At 37.5% G+C, this 26,410-nt stretch overlaps 1 protein-coding gene across 2 annotated transcripts in view; it reads right to left on the bottom strand.

The window, feature by feature from the left end:
• The window catches only part of FTO (FTO alpha-ketoglutarate dependent dioxygenase), a 219,720-nt gene that overhangs the window by 160,198 nt on the left and 33,112 nt on the right, over positions 1-26,410 (bottom strand). For both annotated transcript variants that reach the window (XM_072346328.1, XM_072346327.1), the window contains exons 2-7: positions 21,685-21,762; positions 16,333-16,999; positions 11,223-11,366; positions 6,163-6,242; positions 4,422-4,565; positions 354-473 (exon numbers count right to left, since the gene is read on the bottom strand). In XM_072346328.1, the coding sequence (XP_072202429.1) occupies positions 354-473; positions 4,422-4,565; positions 6,163-6,242; positions 11,223-11,366; positions 16,333-16,999; positions 21,685-21,762 (1,233 nt within the window). The remainder of the gene's footprint in view (positions 1-353; positions 474-4,421; positions 4,566-6,162; positions 6,243-11,222; positions 11,367-16,332; positions 17,000-21,684; positions 21,763-26,410) is intronic.

Here is a 26,410-nt window from a genome sequence, read left to right as displayed (position 1 = left end):
TGCTGCCCATCTTGGTGTTGAATGGAAAAGTGGCATTGCACAGATTCAGGTGCCTGTTGGTGTGATGCAGTATCTGCCCCATCACCTTCTGACACTGCCAAACTCTAAAAACAAGCCAAGTCAGGAAACAATTAAAAGATCCTCTTAGTTTTCGGATCTTCTTTTGCTCATATTTGTTTTGGCTACTGGGGGAGAGAAATAAGAGGAAGCAGTGGAAGGCTGACAGTGATTCTACTTTTCATATGTTCTGAATAAAGCAGAAATCCTGTTACTACAGTATAATTAAAAACGTAACTGTTGGTGCTTTCAGAATTAAACTCCAAAAAGCTTCAGACTATAAAACCAGTACTCACCATGATCTCCATTTTCCTCCAGAATTCTTCCAGTTCAGCCATAGGCTTAAGCCACCAGTCAGTACACTTCAAATACCGCTTGCCTTGAAACCAAAACTGCCTAAGCCACTCAAATTCAACCTGCAAGAGAAAACCACATGGTTGTTTGAATCATTTACTTGTCACTAACTGGGGCAGGACTGGGGTGGTAAATGAGTACAGATAAACCTGAACAACCCTTTGGAAAATGACAAGGCTACTGAAGCATTCATCTCTAAACATGCCTTGCACACAGTTATTTTTATTTAGTAATACAAAGTATAGAACAAAATTGCAGCAATAAATTGTGATAGAACACAGCCTAGTCAGTTGCTATGTATAAAGAGCATAGCTTCACAATGAAATACAGTTTCCCTTAGTTTACCAACCAGTCTGGTTACCAGAGAAGCTGCCAGGAACCTCAGGATGAGCTGCAGTGCTGTAACCAGGCTCGTGCTCCCTCTACTGAACCTCCTGCACAGCCAACCTGCTGTGTGCACACTGAATGGAAGGCAGCTGTCTGCCACTTGGTGCACTGGGAAGAACAGGCCCCACTGCTTTTCTGTTTATGTGGGAACTGTGCTTTACAAAGAAAACATTATCCCAACAAAGCAATAAAGCTTTACCACGAGCAAAGTAACGCTTCTATTCAGGATATGAAATACAAGTTCTACAGTACATTGCTAGTTTTGTTTGTTGGTGGTTTTTAATTTCATATGAGTGGCTCTTCAGCTTTAAGACATGATAGTTAAACATAACTCATCAAATATTCTTCAAACAAAACAATTCTATTTGCCCTAATTCCCACTGAGCCTGACTGCTACCTTTAATAGCAATCCATAGTTCTGGCCTTTAGAATTACGTATCTATTTTTGTTGTGGTAGTTAAGTTTCACACCAAGTTCAAAGTTGCTTTAATCGTTACTTGCTACCACAAAAGGTTTTGTTTATCCCCGCTTGACTCCAATGATGCAAACAAAGGCAACCTGACAAGGTGAAGGAATAAAGAAAAACTGCCCAAAGCTGCCACTGAACTGACTGCAGCAGGCGACAAATCTCAGCGCTTAACAACCACGATAAAAGAAACTGAAATTTGAAACACTTACAATGAACAAGAACTTTGTTACTAAAATGTAACACGACTAGTTGACAGACAAATCTTAGAATACTTCCATAAAATTGAATGTAACCACATTGGCTCATAGGGCAGAAATCTGGGGACATACACCCTTCCTAAAAACTGGAGTAGTAGTATTTACCACCTCTGAGATATTAACGAGGTATGAAGTATCAAGCATCAAGCTATGCTTCACTAAAAATCAGTACACAATGTTTCAGGATGGCTGAGCACACCAACAGTTCAACAAGGGCTTTTTAGTACTCACTACTCCTTTCTTCTCTTTTTTACCTGGCTGCTTTCACTGAGAGGGCAATAACGCACGATATCTGGCAAATATGGTTCAGGAAATGAATCACATTAAGCCATTAATCAAAGAAAAACTATTAAAAAAAATTATGGAAGTCAGTGCTACAATATGGCTCATCATGATGAAAATCTATTTCAGCCGATCTGATTTTTAACTATAATCATATTGATTAGTTATATTACTCTATGTAATTTCTCAGTCTAAGTCAAGTCTGACATCTTGGCCAAATCTTTAATGTATCTTGATCCCTTACAGCATACACAAGAGCAATGGACTGGTTAATTTTCTGCAGGACACCTGATCTCATCAGATGTCAGTGCATCAACATGTGGCCATTAAGTGACGTGGACTGACACATACTGGGGCTCTCACACTCAGGTCAATATTCATATCACGGTGCCTCAGTTTAGCTCTAAACAGGGTTAAAAGAAGAAGGGGAAGAAAAGACCAACATTTCACCCAACAACTTCGCCACCAAGCAAACTGACAGCTGAGCTGCTCCTCTGACCAGGTGACTGCTGATTCTGAACAAGTCATCTTGATGCGGCACAGGGACGAATTCCTCTATCACTTATGCTTTAGAAATTAGTAAGCATGTATACTTACTGTTACTAAAAGTCTGCAGAGATACCAGTCACAATGAGTTGGTTTGGTATTTTAAAATTAACTCTAAATCAGCATAAATTCCTAAACTCATTGAACTCTAGTCATTAATCTCTTCCTGCAGGAAGAATGCAATCCTATTGGCTGGCTTCCTTCCACCTCTTTATATGAAGAAAAGCTGCCATACCAGGAAAACTCAGCACATACTGGAGAGACAAAAACTCAATTCTAGCCTTAGCGGAACTAAAGGTACAGGTACTAACAGTCATCTGCAACAAAACACTGAGGTTAACTCTTCTTGCAAAGTGTTTTACCCGAGTTCAATCTAGAGAATACTACATGCTAGAGCTAGTCTTAGTTCAGGTAAGAAAGCAGTCTACATGACTGCATAGGACAAAACTTAAACTTATTAACATGGAAAGGAAATACACATGCAGCACATGCTGCGAGTGGGTTTTCTTTTAAAAGGAAATATAGATCCTATGTGTCTACTAAGGCTAAGTGCACAATATGCACAAGTTAAACAATGGTTTCTGTTACAGTATACCCCATATGCGTAACAGGAAACATCCCTGTATGTCACACAGCAAAATTATTCAGGTGACTGCAAACACCAGGGGCTAGTCTCTCACCTGATGTAAACGGCACAGAGCTTTGATGTTAAAGGACCCATGCAAATTTACACCAGCTGTGCTTGTGGCCCTAGCTGTGCAAACCACATATGCGTATAGTTTTATGGACTGAGCCTGATTAATGTTTTGTAAAGCCCTGCATGCATGAGACTTTAAATAGCTCTAAGAGCGGTTCTGCTAAAAGTCAAGGGTGCAAATCTTTTGCTATCACTATACCCCTTTTTACCAGCTTCGAACAAATAAAAATAGGCTCTACCAAGTTTCAGTAGCAACACACAGTATACATTCCTTAGCAGATAACAATTTAAGCCCCTTACAAAAGAAGTCTCGTTTGAATCAGAATTATTTCAGTACTACAGATGTTCCAATACAATGCTGACTGTAATAATTTTAGTAGATTAGCTCCTTCAAAATGTTTGAACATAAAAATGCAGTAATTAATACTTAAGAAAAACTAACTCAGATTTGTATTTTCCTTTCTATTGCTGTTCTTAAAGAGATCATCAGCGCTTTAATGAAGAAAAGCTGAAAGTTTTTTTCTAGGTAGAAGTAGAACTTTCCAGAGCAACTAAGCGATGTGAAATCAAACTCCTTATAGATAGCCATGACTATTTTTTCTTTAAATAAAAAACAGTAATTACGAACCAGCTTTGGAAATGTCACTGCCATGAGAAGACCCATCCACCGTGCCGTGTTGCTGACTGTTATTAACAAAGAAAAAGCAAAAGCTGCTCTCCTCACGGTTCTGCCTACTTTCACATCAGAAAAAAAGTACAATCCCCACAGTCTCCGCAAACAGACATTTCAAAATGAATGTGTTTGCTAAGACTCCAGACCATGAAGCAGTGTCAGCTTCACCGAACTTCTACAGAAGTGCACTGTTACCCTTGTACATTTTATAGCACAGAACAACTGGAAGTATGTTAGAGTTGTTTCCACTACTTTTTCTTCAGACTGTACCTCAAAGCAGACATCCACAATCATCTCACAGCTGCCATTCAGTAAAGAACTGGCAGCTACCTCAATACCTGACAAGCAACTAAAAAAGTCTTACACGCATTTCTCCTCCCATTTTTTCCCCTACACACCTCACCCAGCAGCTTGGTTTGTCCACCACACAATGACTTGGTAGCCTTGGTACAATGAAACCAACCCTACCAACTGCTCCATGCCTATACCAGCAGCGGGATCTTAAGAAGTCAAAAATGAAAACATAATTGCAATGAAAGTACCAGATCTGAGTCCCTCCTGATGGCTGTAATCAATTAATGAATCACAAAAAGCACATTATGAACTTGTGAAGCACCATGCTCTGCGAGCTGTTGAACACAGCACCAGACTGCACCTCTCAGAACACATCTGCAGCATTTCCAGTGCACACCTTCTCACCTCGTTATGTATTTCTTCCACTTGCTTTACAACTGCAGTTTCCAGTGATTTCAGAGATAAAGTCGTTGAATTAGAATCAGTTTGTAAATTCTGGAGTGCCAGTTCACACTGTCCAAATATGTACTCCAATGTTCCTCTTGAACACTAAACACAGAATAAGAACAGATATTGAGCCGTGTCAGGACACAGATGTTTCTGAAGTAATACTGAACCATTCAGTTGTAAAATAATCAAAGTGAAGGAGCAGAAGGGATGCATTTCTTTAACTGTATTCTATGATCTTTTCTTTAAAAGCTTTATATAGTTGTTGGCATAAACTATGCAAGACTACTCAGCCAAACATAACCAATCAATCAGTAAACCATAAATTGAAAGGAGAAAGAATAGGACTAATTTTCTATTTACTTTATAATTATGGCAGACAGAAAATATGGCTGCATTCTCCACCAGTTGCATGTGCGTAGTTGCACAAATTAACAGTAAGACTTAAATAGAATTTCAGATTCAGTCTGAGTGTACTGTTTGTTTAGAGGGTGTAGGTAACATGAACAGATCTGCAATTCTGCTGCTTTTGTTTTCACTTAATTTCATTCAAAAAAATAAAATATTTAAAATTCCTTTTGGGAAAAAAAAACAACAAACACACACTCCACAGAGGTTGAGATCAAAATAGTTTACAAAAACAGCATCATCACTTAATAGAGAAGCTTTTACAATTGAAAATACTTATTTTCTTGTAAAATAACACAGACAGGAGCAGCAGGTCAGAGTACTCTTAGAATAAGGTAAAATTCAGAACTACTGATGAAGCACTGCTGATGAAGCACTGCTTCATGCTAAAGTCCATTTCAAGTGAGCAGAGTATAGTTTGGGAAATAAAGGCTTCATTTTATTACGCTTTTATTGTATTTGTCCATGCTTGATGATATTGCTTTTCCACTATTGCACAAACTAGGAAGAAAAAGCATACATGGATACATGTATCACTCTTGCTTCAATAGTGTTACACTCTGGTTTGCTCAAAACTTAAAGCTGTAATTTTTAATACACTTTAATTTCAGTATCTTTTTACAATGCAGTGTATTGTTTCATTTCTGTACGTATCCCTATTTAAATACCACATAAAGAAAACTGCTAAAACTACGGACAGCAAAAGGAATGGAGAGATCTAGCAATCAGAAGCATCCTTATGCTTGACTATAATGCCCAGAATGATTGGCTGAAGGGGGTCACTTTAAGATTCCTCTGCTTCTTCCATCCCAGAACACACAGAATGCAAAAGGATCCAACCTAAAGCATACTCATGATTCAATTCTTCTGCTCTTCTAAAGGCCATTTTAGCCTGTGGACATTGGTCATGTGTGTTTTGTGCATTTCTACCTCATCATAAAGAACACTTCTCAGTTAGGAGTGGGACACAGACACATCCAAAAGAAAAAAAAAAATCAGGTAAAAATAGTTGTTGTTTCTACTTTTTTTTATAGGCAATCCATGAGGTGAGGCATAGAACATCTCTAACAAATGATGAATCTTACATGAATGACTGTGAATTTAGGCAAATAACCAATACAGAAACAACCATACTTCAATCCAACTACAAACAAATAACAGAGATTCAAGGAAACAGTCTGAATAAATGTAACCCAATGCAGTCCTAGATAAGGCAACATAATGCTACATTTACAGCACTGGATTATTATTTTAATGAATGACCAAGTAGAAAACCATGCTTTATACTCACGTCTGCCACTCTGTGAGTGGAGCTGAACCGAGGTGAAAAGCCAGCCAGAACACAGTGCTGGTGTGTCATGTTGAGATCATCTAGGGAAAGATTAGGAAAACCTAGTTAACTTGGAGTCAGTATCATTCTGAATCCATCCTGCTCTGAAAACTGCATGCAGGTATGTTATTTGTCATCAGATCTCCCACATTTGTGGTCAGATAAGTGCTAGTATGGCATCTTTTCTGCCTTAAGATACTGGGTCCTTATCTCACTACAAATTCAAGTGGATTCTGGCACAGAGGAATCAAAGATACAACCACTACTGACTGCAGAAGTGCATATGGCAAAATCTGTATTTCTTGTAAACTGATTTTTTTGTTCTTTTATTTCCAACACCTTCCTTCTGTCCCACACTTCCCTGCTACCTTAAGGACAGATCCTATTATAGGACTACTAGCTGAGATGAATGTGGGCAAGATTTATTAAAAGAAATTAATCACAAGTGTGATTGTATACAGGTGGCCAAAGCCACTTTGGAAATCACAGTTATCAACCTGAGCTCTGTTTAAATAATTTGGAGGTCAGGTCCAAAAGGATTTTGATTTTACAGATGTAATACCAAAAAGTCATGAGACTGTTTAGTAGATTATCTGATTACTTGCAAATGCATACAACTCTTTTGCACAATATAACCACTAAAGAAACTTTAGATAACATAACTTGTATAAAGCACAGACACACAATGAAATTTTTATTTACTATAGGAACTTATTCCCAATACCTGCAGACAAAAAGTTGTTTAAGATGCATGGTGCTTTAATACACTGATCCATGCAAGACGTGCAGTTGGTAACTGACACAGAAAAAAACCAAACACTAATGGAAAGAAGCTCTGATCCACTCATCCCAAATACCTACAGATACTGGCAAAATTAACCCATGCTTCTCATTTTTGTAACTACTTAAGTGAATTTTTTAGTTGTTTTTTGTTAGTTTGTTTTACTTTGCTATATTGCAATTTTCAAATGCATAAGATCCTTGTCCCATTATTTACAATTATTATCAATTCAATTTCTATGCAAGCACACAGCAGCATTCAAAGTTAGCTGATGGCTTGCAAATCCATACTGAAAAACAAAGATAGCAGTAACTGCCAGGAACAAGTTGCACACATGCCATTTTATCTAACTCATCTGATTATAGGAACACTAATTAAATGATTTTAATACACACTCTTGACTACTTATGCCTCCAAATCAGATGGTACTCTTGGACATAAGGGGCTGGTTACAGAGACTGACAAGAAGTGATAGAAACCAGCTTCTCTTTCAGCCATCTCCTAGTAATGTTTCAGCAACAGAAAACCAAGTCAAGCTAATTTTACTGTATGTCAGCAGAAAGTACCAGGAACACCCAACCATGTCTCTGTCCCCAAGAAATTACAGGTCAATGGAGTGTCTCTTGCAGCACTTGTCTTTCATATCAGAAAGCTAGAAGGATGATCTGGCCCTAATTAAGAAATATTTTTAGTTTTTAAACAACAAAGTGTGCACAAACAAAACGCCAAATGAATTAAGAGGCTGAACTAAATGAAGATGTCTGGAATTCACCAAACTTCATGATCAAAGTCCAGCAACAACAAGTTTCTGGGGTTCGAAGTCTTAATAATCAAGGAATATAGCATTTAGATTAAATGTGGAGTCAAGAAAAAACCATGGGGTTAAAAAACTCCCAACACATTCAAGATGCTAGGGAGCAAAAAGGGTTCAAATTAGTTTGTGGAAATAGAAGCAGATTAAATACCTAGAAATAGTTTAATGAGCTACTATACGCATGTGGAAGTGTTTCCATTTAATACTTATCTCTAACCACAAGCCAACCTCTGCAATGTGTGCATCCAACTTCTATACGGTTATGAAAATAATTTTTTGATGCTCCTTCAACTATAATCTGCTAGTGGGTGGGGAGGGGTATAAGATTCCAAATTCATCTTCATGCTGTTTTAAAACCCTAACCTTCAAGCAAGAGCTTGATCTATGGGAAACAGCTGCAGAAAAGTAAATCTTCTCCCTTTGAAAAAGTCCAGAGTGTATTTTTGTTAAGCATGTTTTGAAGTCATGGTAGGAAAATTAGTGAAAATTGTAAATCTGCTTGCCAATCTGGTTGTGTCTAACTCAAAGATCAGGGGAAAGATTCCAATTTAATACTAAGACCATGACAACCCTAGTTAAGCATGCTCTAGGGCAGAGCAGATGGGGCCCTTTGCTCACCTCCACACGTTTTGGATTTATTGCATGCACCCAACACGTTTCATATTAGACACCCCTTGACTGTGTACTTGAGACAGCAGGGTTCAGTATGCACTTCCCCTGCAGACCAATATATTATTCTAAATTGGGCTAAAGTGTTTCCGTTTTGTGAGTGATATAAAGTTCAGATTTGAGGGTTTTTATGCAGTAGACTTGCAGGCCTTCAGCAAATCTTTTCGTATCAAGAAAGGCAAACCTCAAAAAAGCCTGTCTTACTGAATAATTATGGATTCCATTTCATTGCGGTTAAGTAACATTCATTGATTCTATCTTATCAAATGCTTGGATTTGATCACCTCATGGTTAGTACCAACATGCATTATGACTTATTATTTCAATTGCATAGGAGTGCTGAGAATGAAGGTGTACATTTTTAAGACTGCATTTTATTTAAACTCCACCCAGAAAAACATAGAGCCACTGAAGAGAGGAACAAACTGAAGTTCTAAATGTCTACCAGAAATGCTAAAAACCAAATATAAATATCCTTTGTAGCACTATGAAATACCAATAGATTAGGACTCACTGATTTCAATGTTTGCAATCTTCTCAAAGAAACATTAAGATACCGTGTTTCCATAGACTAGATTAACACACACAATTAGGAAACAGTTGAGGTTTTAAGGGCACAGGAATTATTAGAACCTGATTTCAATTACAAGCAGCATATTGAATTTGACATGTCAGTATTTTACAGTGCTTACATAAAGAAGTAAGCACTACACCATTTCAGAAATTGAAATAACAGACCTGCAGTGCTTGCAAGCTAGTTGCTCCAGCTGGATGAGTCAAAGCTCATAAGAAAGAGCATAGTCCTTCCAGTCGGTCCCTCTACATCAACAGATGCTACCAGCTGATACCCTGAGGTGCAACACTCATTGTAATATTACATTTTCTACATACTTAGCATGATGCTTGCTCTGCATTCAATAAAATGCCAGCAAGATGATTACACTTACTGAAATGATATTCTGGAAGGCATGACATTTAAAGGAACTAGATGAATTAAGCTAGACTTGTGTTCTTTATTGTCAAGCTACCTCCTAGAAAAAAAATTTCACCAATATTGCCCATCTCTCACTTCAAGCAGCAGGACATGATAAAGGCAGTTCCGATGTACACTGAAACTTAGAAAAGTTTGAGAGTACCAGCAAACAGCTGCCAAATAGTAACACTCAAAAATACATCTATCTATATGTATTTTTTAAGTAATTGAGAAAAAATGCAAAGGCAGAAGAGATTATTTAACATCTGGCCTACAGAGGTAACTGTAGTTCCCTGTGAAGCAATAATACCAAAGTGATTTACACATTATCTTCTGAAGAATGTTTAACACATTTTTTGTTTCCATCTAAACAAAATAATCATGTTTTCTGTTAAATAAACTTAACTCTCTGAGCCAATCTTCATATAGCATTCCCAATACTGTAGTTACAGTACATAAATCCCATCAGGGAATGAGAAATATCCTTATGATCTCGTAACTCAGCCAACCATAATTTACAATACAGTGCAATAAAGCAAGGGGTCTGACCATTATTTTTGTTACTTTCCTTCTGATTCTGCTGCCCAGCAAAGCTGATCAAGAACAAGGTTTCCAGTCAGGAAAGATTAAAGGTTTTTTTTTTGTGCAGAAGTGGTTCAGGCATCAAACAGATTAATAACTGCCTTCCTAGGGATGTTTAGCTGCCACCTAAACTTCATTTTCATAGAAGAAATGTCTCAGCCCTCTTCCATGCTATTGCCCCGTATCTTTCCAAATATAAAAAAGGAGGCACATCAGATCTACCCCACTGTATCAAAGGAGCACACATCTTAACCCTTTTTCTGTTCACATCTCAAAGCACTTATGAACACAGACAGCCCAGGTATGTCATTGATGATAGCGCACATGATTTGATGAGGTAACTAAGAAAACTGGTACTATTTATTAAAGATGATAACAAAGACACCGCAAATATTAGTTAAACTTTGTTCATAGTTGTCAAGAGGCCAGACAGTAAAATGAAGAAAACTGGTCAGCCTAATAAGCTGGCAATGTGGTATGTCATCCTTGGGAAGTTCCATATTATCTACCTCCAAAAATACAAACAGGGAACAGAAAGCATCCTCCCTATCCTTCGAAGGTGCCTGTTTAGTGAGTTGCCTTCGCAGGCAAACACAACAATGTCAGAGTTGGTTAATACTTTTGATTGTGTGACCTATGATTCAATTTGTTCAAACAATAACACAAGAAAAACACAAGCCAAAGGAGAAAACTGTTTTGTGCCAACAAGACTTAACTGAAGTCCTTGTCTTGTCCGAAAAACCTCAGCGTGTGAGCTCAGCTTCAAGTAAATGAAGCTTTTTGTTAAACAAAGCAGGTGTAAACACTTAAGAGTGAGTGAGTTAGTAAAACTGCATTAAGAACAACAAAAGCTGGTGTCTACAAAAATAAGAATTGGACAGGGACAGCTCAAGTTCTCACAAGATCTGAGGAAATTCTATTTATGTTCTCCAGTCCGACTTGAACTATCAACTCCAACTATATAATTCACAGGGAAAAAATGCTCAATTTTTGTTTTTTCACCGAAGCAAAAGAAAAACTGTGAGAGAAAATTCCTCAAAATAGATTGGAATTGGTCAGGATAGGAGGAATTTGCCATATATTCAAGGCAGAGCTTCTGTTTTGCTAAATTAGGAGACCACTAACTGAAAGAAAAGAGTGAGAGTTTATCAGCTTCTGTGTTTTTCAACAGAAAATTTAAGTTCCCAGCCCTTGAAAATTACCAAGCATCAAGTAGAAGTCGCCTTGGTGAAGCGGTATTGCTAATCCAGGCGTCTCTATGTCCCATGCTACCTTCAAGCCTACATGCCAAACAGCTGGGTCTCTTCCCTTCATGTTCCAATCACTTGTTTCTTCAGCTGATGAACCTTTAAAAAAAGAGGAGGGAAAAAGTGAACATAAAGCTATTAAGATGACAACCATAAAATACAATATCTGATCTAGCAGTACACACTTAATGATGACCCACATTGGTACAGTCTTAATAGGCTTAAATTTTCCACAATCTTCATCCGGTGTAACCAGCTTCTCCAAGGTAAAAAGTACATAAAAGGTTCCAAAATACCGTAAGAGATTAAGAATCTCTTGCAAGTAACGTTACTAAGATGAAAAATTCATGTTAACTACCAAGTAGAGGCACACCAAAGTTCTTAATGGACTCAAGTTTTTCTGCCACTCAATACACATAATGAGAGTTCTACAGATACCAGCTTTTCCTCACTAATTACTAGAACTACAAGCAAAGAAAAAAATGAAAGAGGTGGATCACTGACGTAATAATAGGTAACTTCTAAAAATTATTTCAAGTCAAACTGCAGGTTTGTTTATGTATTTGTAATTTCACTAAATCATAAACTGAAGCAATGATGAAATAATGTGCACATGTAATGCAATGGAAAGCACAGCAATGACAGAGCAGCAGCAAAGTCCAAAGCTGCAGCAAGTGAAGAACTGCTCAAATACAACAGCCAGGGACACAGAAACAAAGAAAAGAAGCTGATTACCTTTGGAAGGCCTCAGGTAGGCAGGGATCTCCAGCAAGAGCTGTTGCCTTCCGCTGCCACCCCTTACATGAGGTCTGGGAAGGGATGGATCCTGGCTCCACTCCTTCCAGTTGCTCATGTACATTGCATGGACCTGAGATCCCCTGGGTTGGCCCTGCCTTCCCACCAGGTGTTCCATCACTGCTTCAAGCCATGACTTAGCACTCCTGCTACATTCACAAAACACTGTATCTAGACCAAGGAGGTTCAGGAAATCACCTAGGAATCTTAACTGTCATTCTTTTCTCAAAATTATTAGTCAAACGTGATAGATAATGTGGAAGAGCCAATGAAGCTTCAATGCATTAGTCACAATGCTTTTCTTATCATTAAGTAACACAAGCAAGTGGAGCCTGGGGAAAAAATAATCCACTGCATAAAAATAGTATTTAGAACTTAATCCCTCAGAACTATTTTCAGAGCTTACCTCACTACATTATAAACTGTAAAATTGTGTATAAGTACAGTATAAATTGAAAGATACAGCCAGCATTTATAACCAGGTATTTGGAAGCCATGGCGTAACAGTCTTACAGCCAATGTAACAGAGCATTTTGACAAAGGGAGGGTGAAGTTTTAATAAGCAGCTGTCACAGAATGGCAGTCAACTGCTAGAAATCATCAACAACGTAGAATGCATAATTACTGCTCGTTAGTTAGCAACAGTTTGTGTGTCTCTTTCACTGCCCATTGCAAATGTTCTTTTGTATAATATTTTCCACAACTTCAGTATTCGTGTCACTGTAGAGCACAAATACCAAAACACAGATTTATAATCTTACTGTATCTCATGCAGATAAGTGACCTTGAACTCCTAAATATTCAAGTCATTCATCTCACACGGTTACTGCAATGTTTGTTTAGCTGGAGATAACCTTCAATAATTAATAAATTGTCTTTCTGTGTCAATTAAGTATTGCCCACCAGCAGGAAGCAGAGAGCCAAAACATCTCAAAAAGCCAGTGTGCAGACCTCAACTGAAACTCCTACTGTAAACCCATTCCCCATATCTCCTCTTGATTGCTGCTGCTCTGGCTCAGGAGCAGCTCTAGGCCTTTCTATCAAGGAGCACACAAATGAGAAAACAAGAGTGAGCAAATACTCAGAAAAATCAATACTAAAGTCTTAGAGGGGCTTTCATATTTTCTGACCCGTTTGGATAAATCGTAACTTAATTTAAAAAAAAAAAAAAATGTTCTCTGAAAACTGCAAATAAGATGGTTTTCAAGGCATTTTTAATCCAATACATCATGGATATTATAAAAAGAGGTAACCTTTCTGGGTTAACTCTCTGTTATGCTGCTTTCCCATTCACTTTGGCAGCAGCACTGTTCACAATATGGCACCAATAAAATATAGAACTACAATCGGAGACAGCAATTTCAATGAAAGTTTCCTGGGGTCTCCTCATAAATCCAGCACCTTTGGAATGTGCTCGTTAAAATGACTTATTTTTTGCAGTTTGATAAATTTTTTATTGCTTAAGTACAGAGTTCAAATGTAGCTCACAGGCTCCTTTTCTCTGTATTCTCAATTATTGCACCTTATAATTATCAGCAGCAATTGAAACCGATTGCTCCTACCATGTTATTTTGGTAACAAATGGAAGCAAGGTGCTACTAGCTTTCAAATGCAAACTACTCCAGAAATGGAAAAAACATCTTAACACTCATAGTATATCTCCAGGTAGCACTGACAAACTTTTACACAACATGAAACTTTATTAAAGTTCTCTATGTCATCCCTCAAGCATGACTGAATGCTGTATGTAAGTTAACAGTTCATATTTAAGCGAAAACATTTGAATGCATCTAAACCTTAGGAACATGAGAGTAAATCATGTGGGCCTTACATATAAACAGCACATTAAGAACATCTATTTATTCTGGAGTAAACTGTACAAAAACGGTCCAACGCAGCAGCACTTAATTGAAATAAGATAGTTTTATCTGCAGTTTTGAACTCTGTTAATGGTTATAGAATTTGGCCTGCAAGAAATCTTTATACTTGTACCCCAAAAGGAACAGTGCAACTGCTTAACATGCTTGCCACAACATAATAGCTCAAAGTTATCAATAAGAACAGAGCCATGAAAGAGCAGACCATACTCTGTTTCTCAGTAGCTGGCAGGACAAAATTAGTTTCTACCCAGAGATATTTAATCTGCCTTACTACTGAAAGGCCATAACATAAAAAGTTAGTTAGACACTAGCAATCTATATATCGATACCCATAACATCAGCTTTCTCTTGCGACTGACATTCACAAAGAAAAGCCCAAGAACTGGAATATTTGTTGGCCTTTATATTCTCAGTTTTCATCTAGAATATGCTGTCTAAATATATCAAAGCAATATTTATTTCTCTATGCACCATTTCTATTCTTTCAACAAGCAATATGCCTGTTATACTACCAACATTAGAAGCCACTTAATATTGTTGTTCTCATCCTGTTCAAAACACTATTCCACAACTTTTATCCATTAAGCAATGCATAGCTGAGATTATTTGTCAGCTACAAATATAGCTTTATTGCAATTCATAACAACTTCCACAAGTTCAGAATTTCCTATTTTCAAACCTAGTGAGGTAGCGACATCAGTAGGAAATATGAATTATTTTTATTCCCAATCCCTGCAGCAATGAAATAGTCATTAGGTTCAGTGATAGGAACAAGCATGAGAGTTCCTTCTGGATCAGTCATCAGTACAACTAACCTCAGCTCTGCTAAGCTGTTCAGCATTACCCTGCCAGCTAACAGAGCTGTTTTATTTATTCTTTTTACTTCTTACAGAAAGAAACCAAACAAGATACAACAAAGTGTCCAGAGAAAATGACATCTCTAGCCTCAAACTTTGTTTGTGGCAAATTCGGGTGAGAAAAAGATGGACATCTGCAGTGAGCTGGTTACTCTACCCCTCCATTAAGATGGAACCTGAAACATCTCTACTTCAAAGGACACTTTTAGCATCAACTAATGCTCTGCTGAGCAACAAAACTCTCTACAAAACTTACATGGGCCTGAACAAAAGATATTCACTAGAAAACATCCATGAATAAAATTCAGTTTCTGAAAATGCTCTTAGTCTACCAGTATTTGGATTGCAATTCACTTTAATAAATAGAGCAGGAAACAAGAATGGGTCATTAGGCCACTATCTTAAAATCCTGAACAAGTTTTTAAACTCAATATTCCCACGTGATGTATGTAAATTAATGTATTATTATACATCCTAAATGGATCAAAAATTGGAACTACTGTTCAGATGAGCATTCAGCAAGACATTTATCTTATCTTGCTGCTCTGAAACGCACTTAGTGCAAAGCTGCCATGATAGTTCGACACTTGAAACAAGAAAAGATAGAAACAAGAAAAGAAACAGTGATACTAATTATAGTATCAGCTTGTTCCATCATCTTTGTGTTGGCTCTCCATTTCTTCAGTGGCACATTAGAAACTGTTTCTACTTTAAATAACACTGAACAAAGTTTCCAACATCAAGCTTTCACTATGGCACCGAAAAGTGAACTAGTGAACAAGCAAGTAGTTAGTTCATCTATAGTATTGCATGCTTCAGTAACGGTTACTGAAATAAGCACATAACAAATGATACCAAAATGCAAAGGGAAATAAAAAGAAAAACACACAGAGCTGTGCATCTCTGAACAGTCAAAGAGCAACCTGGATGCCATAAGATCACTCAGCTCCCAGAGCTCCTGCTGTTCAAACTCTGAACAGGCTGGGGATTCTGCCTCCAGGCAGAAGAAATCTGTACCATCTGCAGAGCTCTGCAAGCTCCAGCTTCCTCATACAAGCAGATTCCACAGATCCTCACTGTCTCAAATGCAACAGTGGTTTATTAAAAGACACTCTATTTATGTTTAGAAAATCAAGTAGACAAATCACATGGATGCATTGGATCGAATCCAACATCGACTCGTTAGAGAATCTTTTATTGAGTTTGCTAGGTGGACTGATGCTTTATGACTAGGCAAACATAGACACTGTGATCTAAGCTGAATGTTAAGTAACAAAGCAACCCATCATTTCAAGATTAAAATGGAAATTAACAACAGATAATGCATGAAAAACATAAGCTATCATTTTTATGTAATAGTCTTTAGCCAAAGCCTCTCAAAATCAATGTGAATTCTCCTCATGTTTTGAAGGAAACAAAAGATTTTTGGAAGTACTAGAAGTCAACTGAAAATGACACCCAAAGTAACATTTACAAATTCAAATCAAGTGTCCAAATTCTAGTGTTATGTTTGCAAAGCTGAGAACTACTCACCTTCACAGCTGTAGCTGTACACAGCAACTGTTGACCTCTCAACCAGATTCTCATCATGATGCCAACTCACTGCCATGTTCCCCATTCCAAAATAAGGCTCTTGTTTCAAGTATGGCATTTGCAGTGGATCCATATAATTTAATAAAGTCAAGTTATAAGATGTTCTCTTATTTAGACTTGTGCAGTCATCCTCTGGTACGTTGCAGTTGTTACTGCTTTGATCTTTTGAAAAAGACCCTTTCTCTGTAAGCGAAGTAGCACAATTTTGGTCCCTATCTATTACAGTAGTGTCTCTGATATCTCTGGTGTCTAACAGATTTTGTCCTTGTAATGCCTTGACTGCTTCAATATGCAAGTAGTCATTAAGTTTGATTAATGCTTTACAAGCATCGTGTATTTGAGGTCTGCAATATTTTATTTCACAACCCTCAGTAGGCCAAGGAACTGTAAATAATCTTGTGTTCAAGTACTTGTAAGTGCATCCTGGGTTTCCAATTAATATACGAGATACTGGGGTAAAAAAATCTTTTCCTTTGATCCTTACAAGGTCTTGAAAAAAACAATCGTGTTCCCGTAGGGTCAAGAAGGCCTCCTGTACCACCTGATGGAGCTCTGCAGGTACTGAATCCGACTTTCTGAAAATCAGCTTGGAATACCTGGTCTTCTGCTACAGGAGAAAAGGAACAACAAAAAAATTATTATTATTATTTTAAACAAGTACTTCCCAATATTCAAGAATAAATTGGCAAATTACAAGCACGAGTCTTGAATATAGGAAAGAGATAGACATCAGATGCCAGCATTTGTTGATAATAGAATCACCAAAGACAAAGATCAAAAAGACTTCCTTAGCAGTCTGTTCTATCCTTGATAACCTTTCTACTGTCACGTCCATCAAGATGCCAACTAGACCTTGTTTTTTGATTATAAGAATTGCCAAACTTGTTTTACTCTCATCCCCCCACCAGCAGCACCCCTTATTCTCACGTCCCCATCTGACCACCCCAGCTCTGTTATCAGCCAGGGATCAGAATTCAGCAGGTTTTGTATGTAGCAACTCCTAGCAAAGCATGACACTGCTAACCAGCAGCATCTTGCTTTGCATGTAAAACACTGCTTCCCACTCCAGGAAGGAATTTTATTTCATTAATATCACTTTCTAAAGAGGGAGGCATTACAAAACTGCAACTTTTACTGGCTGCCTGTAAATCATCTTTAACTACTGTTGAGATTGTTCTGCAAAACAGACACACACTCAGAGAATAAGTTCTTAAGTAAACAATGTTAACTGTATTTTTCATTAAAGTTTATAGATAATAAAAACCGATACAAACTATTGCCCTTGGTAAGGGAAAAGCTGCAGTGTGACTCTATTGGGTGTCAATTAATACTTTAGAAGCTCAGAACTGCTCACTAAGTTCATTTCCTCTTCTCACTAAGTCACTGCTGTAGGGAAAAGGTAGATATGATGGTGCCCTGGGAAAAGAAATAAGGAAAGGTGAACCCTGAAGGCACTGGGAACAGGGCTAGAACCCACAGATGCATAAAACTGATCTAAGTATTTTTCTCATGTAATAGCTTATGTTCAAAGTGCTTTTAGCAAAACAAAACCACTACCACAAAAGCATTATATCATCCTACAGCACACCTGCAGGCTCCTAGTTGAGCTCAAAATCCTTCGCTAGTACTTCCTTCTTCTAAGTGGGATCTAAACCTGACTTTCAGGAAAGAAATTTCAAAAGATGCCTTTAAAAATACAAACCAGTCACTCAGTATGCACATTTTCTACTGCATGCAAACAGTTATACATCAGTATCATAACATGTTAACTCGCAACATTTAACAGAAGACTTTATATGACTATGGATCTAATAAGGTGAATGGAAAAGGAAGCCTGTTTTAGCAGCAGTGTTTAAATACAATAAACCTCTGTCCATCTACAGAAATTGACACCACTGCTTGTCAGTTCTTAGAGAGAAGCTAACTCCCTTTCTTCACACATTTTTACAGTTTCAGATAAGTAGTTTCCCAGAAATAGGGGGAAAAGTTAATTTGATATCACAATAATAGATACAGATAATAATAATTCCTGACAAGAATATTTACATGCTTAACTCTACATACCAAAGCTTAAAAATACTTCCAGATATTTATTTGAAAGTTTTTCTATAATCTGCAGCACAGAAAACTGGATCCCAACTTTCATTAAAAGAACTGAGCATAAACTGGAGAAACAACTGCCAAGAGCCTGGAACAATTCCATTAGAGGTCATGAACCATTCAACTTGTTTCAGTCGGTGCTTTTTGTTTGCAGCCTTTGAACAGGACTATGAAAAAAAAAAAAACCTTAATGACAAAGAACTGAAGGCAGTAACTGCAGGTTTCATGTATTTACAGCGACAGTCAGATATGTGGGCACACGTTGATGGGAATTACAGTTATGTCATAATTGTTCTTCACAACAATATTACACGTTGTGACATATAAGGTTACTGCATCAATCGATTCATTAATGCTTCTGTAAATAGGATATACTCAGTTCAGATTAACCAACAACCACATTATATAGACTACTATAGCATACAGAAATAGTCATTTTTACTATCTTTTATTATATCACTAAATACACTTTGTTGCTGGTATGAACAACACACATACAGTTCCAAACTATTGGAGAAGTAGAGAAATAACAATATGATGTAAAGCAATTAAGTGCCTGGAATCATGTACTAGAAAGGAAGCACACCATTTTCATCTTATTTTTAACCAAAGTAAAAATATTGCATTCTCCTCCCAAAATGCCAAGGTAATGGCTTCCATATCCTTTTATTGATCAAGTCAGAGGCACGTTACCTTTGGACTGTGTTTTAAGATTATGTGCTTAAGAACTGCTTCATTATTGAATTTTACATGTCACACTGAAGATTCTACCTTAAAGAAACACTACCCTGCTATCTCAGAAGTCAGGAAATGGAAACACGTTTCTGACACACGACAAGAAAGCAGTTTGGTCTTCTTTAAATCTCTGAGTCATTGTGCTATGTCTAACATAAGGAAGGCATTAAGGGATCAGAGCACAGGGTGAACACTAGGTTCATACTGGACACCTCGTTGTTTTGGGGGGATGGGGAAGAGGGAGGAATCATGTACTGCATGTTGTAACTCTGACAGCAAGTATCAAAGGTCAATTCACTGCTCACTGGGAGAAAAAAAAGAAGTGGTTGTGTGACTGGCAACCACAGAACAAGAGAAAAAAAGGCACATGTGATGCTTGATTCTCCATCTGAATGTCACATACACTATTTCAAGTACACCCATGTTCTGACTTCCATATCCATCACCCTACAGAGTAAACTAAAGTGATAACAAAGCTGGAAAACAGCAACAAGGACACCTTGATAAATAAAATGATACAACACAAAATAAGTTTGTGTTTCACACATATTCATATATTGCCTTTTTTTGTTTTGTTTTGTTTTGTTTTTGTTTTAAAGTATAGACTTATTTGCTCACAAGCATCCTTAAATATTACATTGCTTTAGCCAATAGTTTGGGGCCCATTTCTGAAATCCTTCATCAGTCATGAAACCTATTGGAAGAGGATGTCAGTGAAGTTCTGCTTGTGATGGAACTGTTTAGTTCTGTTCAGACTGTATACTTTCATACCTGTCAGTAGACAGTAGCTTCTGAATTACAACCCAACTAAGCTTTACAACACATTCAAAGCATGCTGCTTTAGAAAGGGCAGATCCTCAGAGAAGCAAGGCAGATCTCTCCTGGGAAGATAGACTACAGAACTAAACTTTATCACATGAGATATTCTGTTTTGCCGATCAGTTGACTTCAAGCTCTTACCCTTCTTACCCACTCTTTCCCATCAAAGAACTTGTAAAATCTGCACATGTGATAAATTCCTAACACCAAGCAAAGGAGCTGCTACTTGGACAGCCTGAGCAATAACTTCTCTTTTCCTGTCAGCTCTGTAAGACTGTGGATGTAAAAGACAGGGGGGGACAAAAACAAAAGATGCTGGGCAAGAGCAGATATAAAAAGTGATCAGGAGGGAATATATTACAGGAGTAGCACAGAGAAAACACCAAGCTGCTCGAGTCTCTGAAGTAGGAAGGGCTTCCTGAACACTGGCTTCAGATTGAATAGTTAATCTTGTTCACTTTTCCTTTCCCACTCCCACAGAAGTGCACCACAACAGCAAGTCTGCAAGTCATTTTACAGCTGGTAACAATCCCAAACAAGAGCTTACTTCCACTATGGTGAGCACTCGAAGGTTATAGAAAACCGTGCTTTTTCTAAGCACCTTACAACTCCAATCAAGTAGAAATGTAAGGGAAACATACAAAATGCTCAATATCACTACTGCCATCCTATGATAAACCTGTTTGATTTTATGCTTCTGACTTGTAATCCAGAGCCCAACAGAGGAACTGCTAAATGTGCTAAACATTTCTTGGCATTGACATCCTACAAAAGAGAAAATCATCTTTGCCAGTGAGGAGTGTGGTACCATATAGAACCATATGCCGATGAAAGGCAGGTGACATTCCTGTAATGCTATAGCTGTTAAGAGGTTCTTTCTTATGCCTTTTATCTTACTGTGTTTGGATTTGATCTGATTTAACCTACAATTCCTGCCATATGTTTTCTAGCTGACCTAAAAAGATCCAAGGCAGATACACAATATTCTCCTACTCATTTCATGGTAATCCTCAAAACTTGCATTTGGCTTACTTCCCACGTAGCTAGCTGGCTTGTTTTCACTTCTGTTTGGTTTCATTTGAGGCATGCATTCTAGTTTTCACCATTCATTTTCTCTGCAAAATTAAGGGTTACTTAGTGTTTAAAAGTTTAACCACACCAAGAAACATTTTTCATATTTTGCCAAATCTTCTCAAATCATAAATATAACAAGCTGCAAAAACATTAAAAGAAACACAACATTAGCTTTATTTTCATGAAGCATAAGAAACAGTGATTCATTGTTACATGAGTTGCATGCTTACACACCTTGGGAAAATAAATAAGGCATTTAGTTACTCCTATAATGCAGATTGTCACTTCAGTAATTATTAATACATATGCCTATAGATTCCAATATGAAAGTAAGCAAAAGTGAGCCTGAAAAACTGCTCACACCTAGAAACGAGTTAAGTTTGAATCTTTCATTCTTGACTACGTTGATTCTCGAGGTTGTATTTCACTGTTATTTTTACCTGTCATTGGGAAGAACTAAAACAGTTGATACTTTTATCGTAAGAAGTTCTTTCAGTGTGTCTTGTTTGTTGAACGCAAACAGCCACTTTGGTTTAAAACAAGTATAGTTAAAAGATACATTACCAAGTGATGGAAATCAGCATCGGCCGGTGTCAGGTATGGAAGTTTGCCCTCTCCAAGTTCTTCAAGAAGCTTTTTTTTCTGTTTTGGGGAATAACATTAAAGCACAAAGTTAGACTAAGAAACAAGATAAAAGGAAGAATAAAACTCGTTGTACAAAAAAGGCAAATGTGCCATTAACTCTCATCAGTTCTGGAAAAATAATAAAGAGTAAATAGATGCAAAAATCAGTGAAGATTTTCCACTTAAGATCAATCCATCTTACGTAATTTCAGAGAAAATAAGTATTTTTCCACTCAAATTCTTTAAATAATCTCACCTCATTAAACAGATAAAAATCCATGTTGCTCCAACATTCTTCAAACTTATGCTGAGTTTGGACTTCAATACTCATTTCTTATTTTGCTCTTCTACTTAGTTTTGTGGACTCATTCCATTGAATGGCTTAGTAATTTTATATTAAAATAATGAGCCTAAATGTTGGCCACATTCTGAAGTGATTGTTAAAATGGGACTATGAATGAAAAGCACTAAAAAAAAAAAATCACAACAAGCAGAAAACACAACATCTACTGAAAACCATCATTGGTAATAGCTAAAACTCCATTCTCAGCATGCACCGTTCCAGCAGGCAACAAAACTCTGATGTGATGCTGGCAGCAACCGCAGAACCAGCTGACTGCATGGAGGTTTTCTCTGCCCCTCTATCTCAAATCTCTCTTCGTCTGTTACAGACTGAGGGATCCCCACCAATGTTCAGCCAACACTATCACTGAAGTATTGTTAAGAAAAAAAAGAGCTTAGTATTCCAAGACCTGTTTTGCTGTTGTTTATTACTAATAAAACTGGCCTAGAAAACTTGCATTTTTTCCTAAGTTCCTTCTTTCTTTCATCCTGCCAAGATGGTTTCTATAAAAGCTTTGTTTATTAACAAAAATTTACTAATAGGAATACAACTGAAAGAACCTTTTTTGTTATGAGTATTCCAGATAACAAAAGGATTCAAGTTCTCATTTTTACAGCAATCTTTTTAGCTACATGAGCAATACCAGCAGAAATAACTGAAACTGCAGCTTGCTCTGAACTTGTTGCAAGAAGACAAGCAGATTAAAATGGAACACAGTTTTTAAAGGAGTAGGGTTGTGATACAAAGGAAAAAATCATCATAACTAAAAGAAATATAAATGGAGGGGCAGGTAACTAACACTTTTCTAAAGCATATTTATTCAGAAACAACTGCATATTTCATCACTTAGATGTCAATGCAAATTGCTTATTCCATAGAGAACTCATCGTTATAAAGCAATATTTCTTATTCTTCTCATAAATTTCCCTTTTCATAATCTTTTCAGGTTTCAACTCTTTAATATGTTCCATATACAGTGAAAACAGATTTCTTACGTTCTGGCAATCCTATTATAAAAAGGGGGAGGGGATGTTAAGTATCACATGTAATATCTCCTGGTTCATAACAAACACCTAAACAAGAATAGGTGAGCTATGAAAAATGCTAATACACATTTTATTCAGTGGTGGCAAACAACTGAAATTTAGGCACCAAGACAGAAGACAGTCAGACTTAAATCAAGAAAGAGGCGTAGGAGATTTTAAGATTTATAACCAGCACAGCCAAATAGAAATCTGAGCAGACAGTTCTCACATACTCATCTCCACATTCTCAGTCTGCTGTTCTTCTTAGAAGACCGACAACATAGCAGCACTGGAATTTGGAAAGTAGGGCTGTAATTTCTCTAGGTCTCTAGTTTCCATTGGGGACATATTATATATTGACATCAAGTCATCAGGGGAGCAGAGCATAATGCAGCTTCGGATTATGTTGGCAGAAAATGACATGCTAATATGCTGTATATTCCAAAACAATAACTCTCTCCTATTATGAAAAGCTTGCTACAATTTTATTACATGAAATCACTGAAAACATTAGATTGCTTTTGTCAGCTGTAAAATAAAGCCCATTAAACAGCAGAAAAAAAAAATAAATCCCGCATTTCAAACATGGACTCAACTGTGGGAAAAAGAGGTGGGAAGAAGAGAGATTCTGACAATTTCTTTGTCAAGTCTCAGCCTCCTGGCAAAAACACACACAACATTGAAATGCACTCTTGTGTATAGGTAGTACTCGCTCACATGTGATTGTCAGATCTGGCTAAGTGCCGCGCCTCAGCTGATGTACAGACTAATACACACAGCTGGGTGGTGGAACGCACTGCTCATCTCCTATGCGAGAAGCTGTCACACGGATGTCAGAAGCATCAAGCCACTCTCTGCTACCTCCAAAAAGTCAAAAAAAGAAAGTCTGAGGATCTAGCTGCGCCAGCTGGTTGATGCCAAGTGTAAGCACTGCTACATAAGCACTGCATAGAGCGCGTCTAATCCTTAAGTAAACCCTTGCATACAAAAAATTGCCTTTCCTTGAAGACACCTTAAAGATATATTGCTAAATTGGATTTTTTTTTTTTTAATTTGAAAATTATTAATGTCAAAACAGTTTATTCACACATTCACATTGTTTTTTTATGTTTTAAACAACTGATTTTTACACTTACATAGGCCACCCTGAAAGTAATGCCTCCTATTTACTTCCATGAAAGCCACAACAGATACAACGAGCACTATTTGATTGAGCAAATTCTCAGCTACAACACACTATTTTGCAACACAGTTATTTCCATTAGCCATGTGGCCATCCATGAACAAGAGCCCCTATGCCACTCTCATAACAATCAGCATCAGCATTGTCACTGCTGCTGAAATGCAGTGCCTCACTGCACTCACATCCACTATTTGGACTCCAGAAACATTCAGCAAGCGCTGAGGAATGTCGATGGGTGCCATTTTCTTTCACACTTTTTTTTGACACTTTTGAGTCAAGGAGCAGGACGGTGTCAAGTTTTGCAACTAACACTTTCCTGCAGGTTGTCAATTCCATTCTCAAAAGGTTTAACGTCCCCCTTCATTGTAAAAGAGAACTTCAAAAACCAGGCTACAAAACTTTGCCACAAAGTAGAATTTCTATTGAGTTTCATCAAACAGGTCAGAAGGGAACAGTCTCTGTCCAATTGATTGATCAATGTTTTGGCTGAAACAACATATTGAAAAGTACCTGCACTCAAGTATTACTGAAATTTCTGCTGAGAACAAATTTAAGGCCATAACATCTCAACAATTTCTAACACATAAAAAAAATCTGAGAGCATTAAGCAGAAAAATAGTTTTTGCAGTAGTTGGTATAAAGCACACTCAAGAAATCATTGTAGAAGTTGCAATTAAGCACAGAAGCCAACTTAAGTCAATGCCAGCAAGATTTGCCTCCAAGATAACCCCCAGGACTGTTTGCTGCCCTGCATTTCCCATGAACACAGGGGAAAGCTTCAGCTTCACTACAGCAAGTAATCTCTCTGGGCCTGAAGCACCATCCCATACCGATGTAAAAAGTCAGTCACAGATCCAAGGCATGGACAGACAATAATGACCATTAAATATTTAGATATGCTGGCTTTTATTTCTACAACAAGCACTCCCTTACATGAGCAGTTAAAATATATGATTTATTCAAATTAGCCTGTTTCCCAAAAACACGGCTGTTAGTCATTGCCCTGGAAAGGAACATCTCATTATTCCCTCCAAAAAAGACATTTCAGAAAACAGGGCAATTTGAAATTTCAGACAAGTGCATTTCCAACACATGAGGGAATGCGAGCAATTTGCACTCCACTGTTGGGTACATAACTTCACCTTACAATCAGCATTACACAGAACAGAGGAGAAGATGAATCCTACTATGCAGAAGACTCATGGAAAGATGATTCAGGCAAACCAAACATCTGACTGTTGCATTTATCTTCCTGTTGTCTTCCTATTCTTACAATTATTGATTTCACTGTCAGATTTTCAATCCTTGCAAGGATATCAGACACTCAGTAAGCTGGGGATCGACCATCTGCTACATTCCACAGAAGGCTGAGAACAGGCTGAAGACTTGGATCACCTCTTCAAGCAAGTACCAGTGTGCCAGGTATGCTGAAAATAGCACCATCAGCAAACTCCCAGGGGCAGTTGCTTTGGTCTGGGTTTAAGGAATTATTACCTGTACCTTCAGATTGTTTTCATCAGTAGTTTATAGTTTCACAAGAGGTTATCAGAGTTAGGAAGGCAGCACTTACACCCCCTACTCAAAAAGCATGCTCTCACAATAAGACTCAACCTCAAGCTCAGACACAAATATTGGGCTTTCCATAAGTCTCTCCCTCCTATTAGCTTTTTCCTTCCATAAGAAGGCATGGTGGGGTCTATGTGGTTTTACTGTTGTTTTTAAGATAACTATTGCAGAATGTGGATTTACTTCAGGTCGTTGATGGAGAAACGCATTAATGCTCTCAAGTGAGAGAAAGGAGAAATATTAAATTTATATGGTCAAAATTTTGTGATACCATAATAAGATCCCATTTACAAAAAAACAAAAAGCCATCACTTCACAGGAACTTCCACAGCCTTTTCCCCCAACATTCTTTCGTATGATTATAAAAATAGAAATCAACTTTGGGATACCTACTTAAAAAAGCAGGAATGTGATTTTTGAATTTGACATTTCTTTAAAAGCATGAAGCTTTCCAAGTGTTACCTATTAAAACTTCAGAGCAACCAAGATCCTTCAAGCGGCTCACTGAAAACAGTTATGTCAGAAGCAAACCTAGAGTAATAAAAAATA

This window comes from Excalfactoria chinensis, chromosome 11 (genome assembly GCF_039878825.1).
Source record: "Excalfactoria chinensis isolate bCotChi1 chromosome 11, bCotChi1.hap2, whole genome shotgun sequence".
NCBI lineage: Eukaryota > Metazoa > Chordata > Aves > Galliformes > Phasianidae > Excalfactoria > Excalfactoria chinensis.
This window is presented reverse-complemented; position numbering and strand designations above follow the sequence as displayed.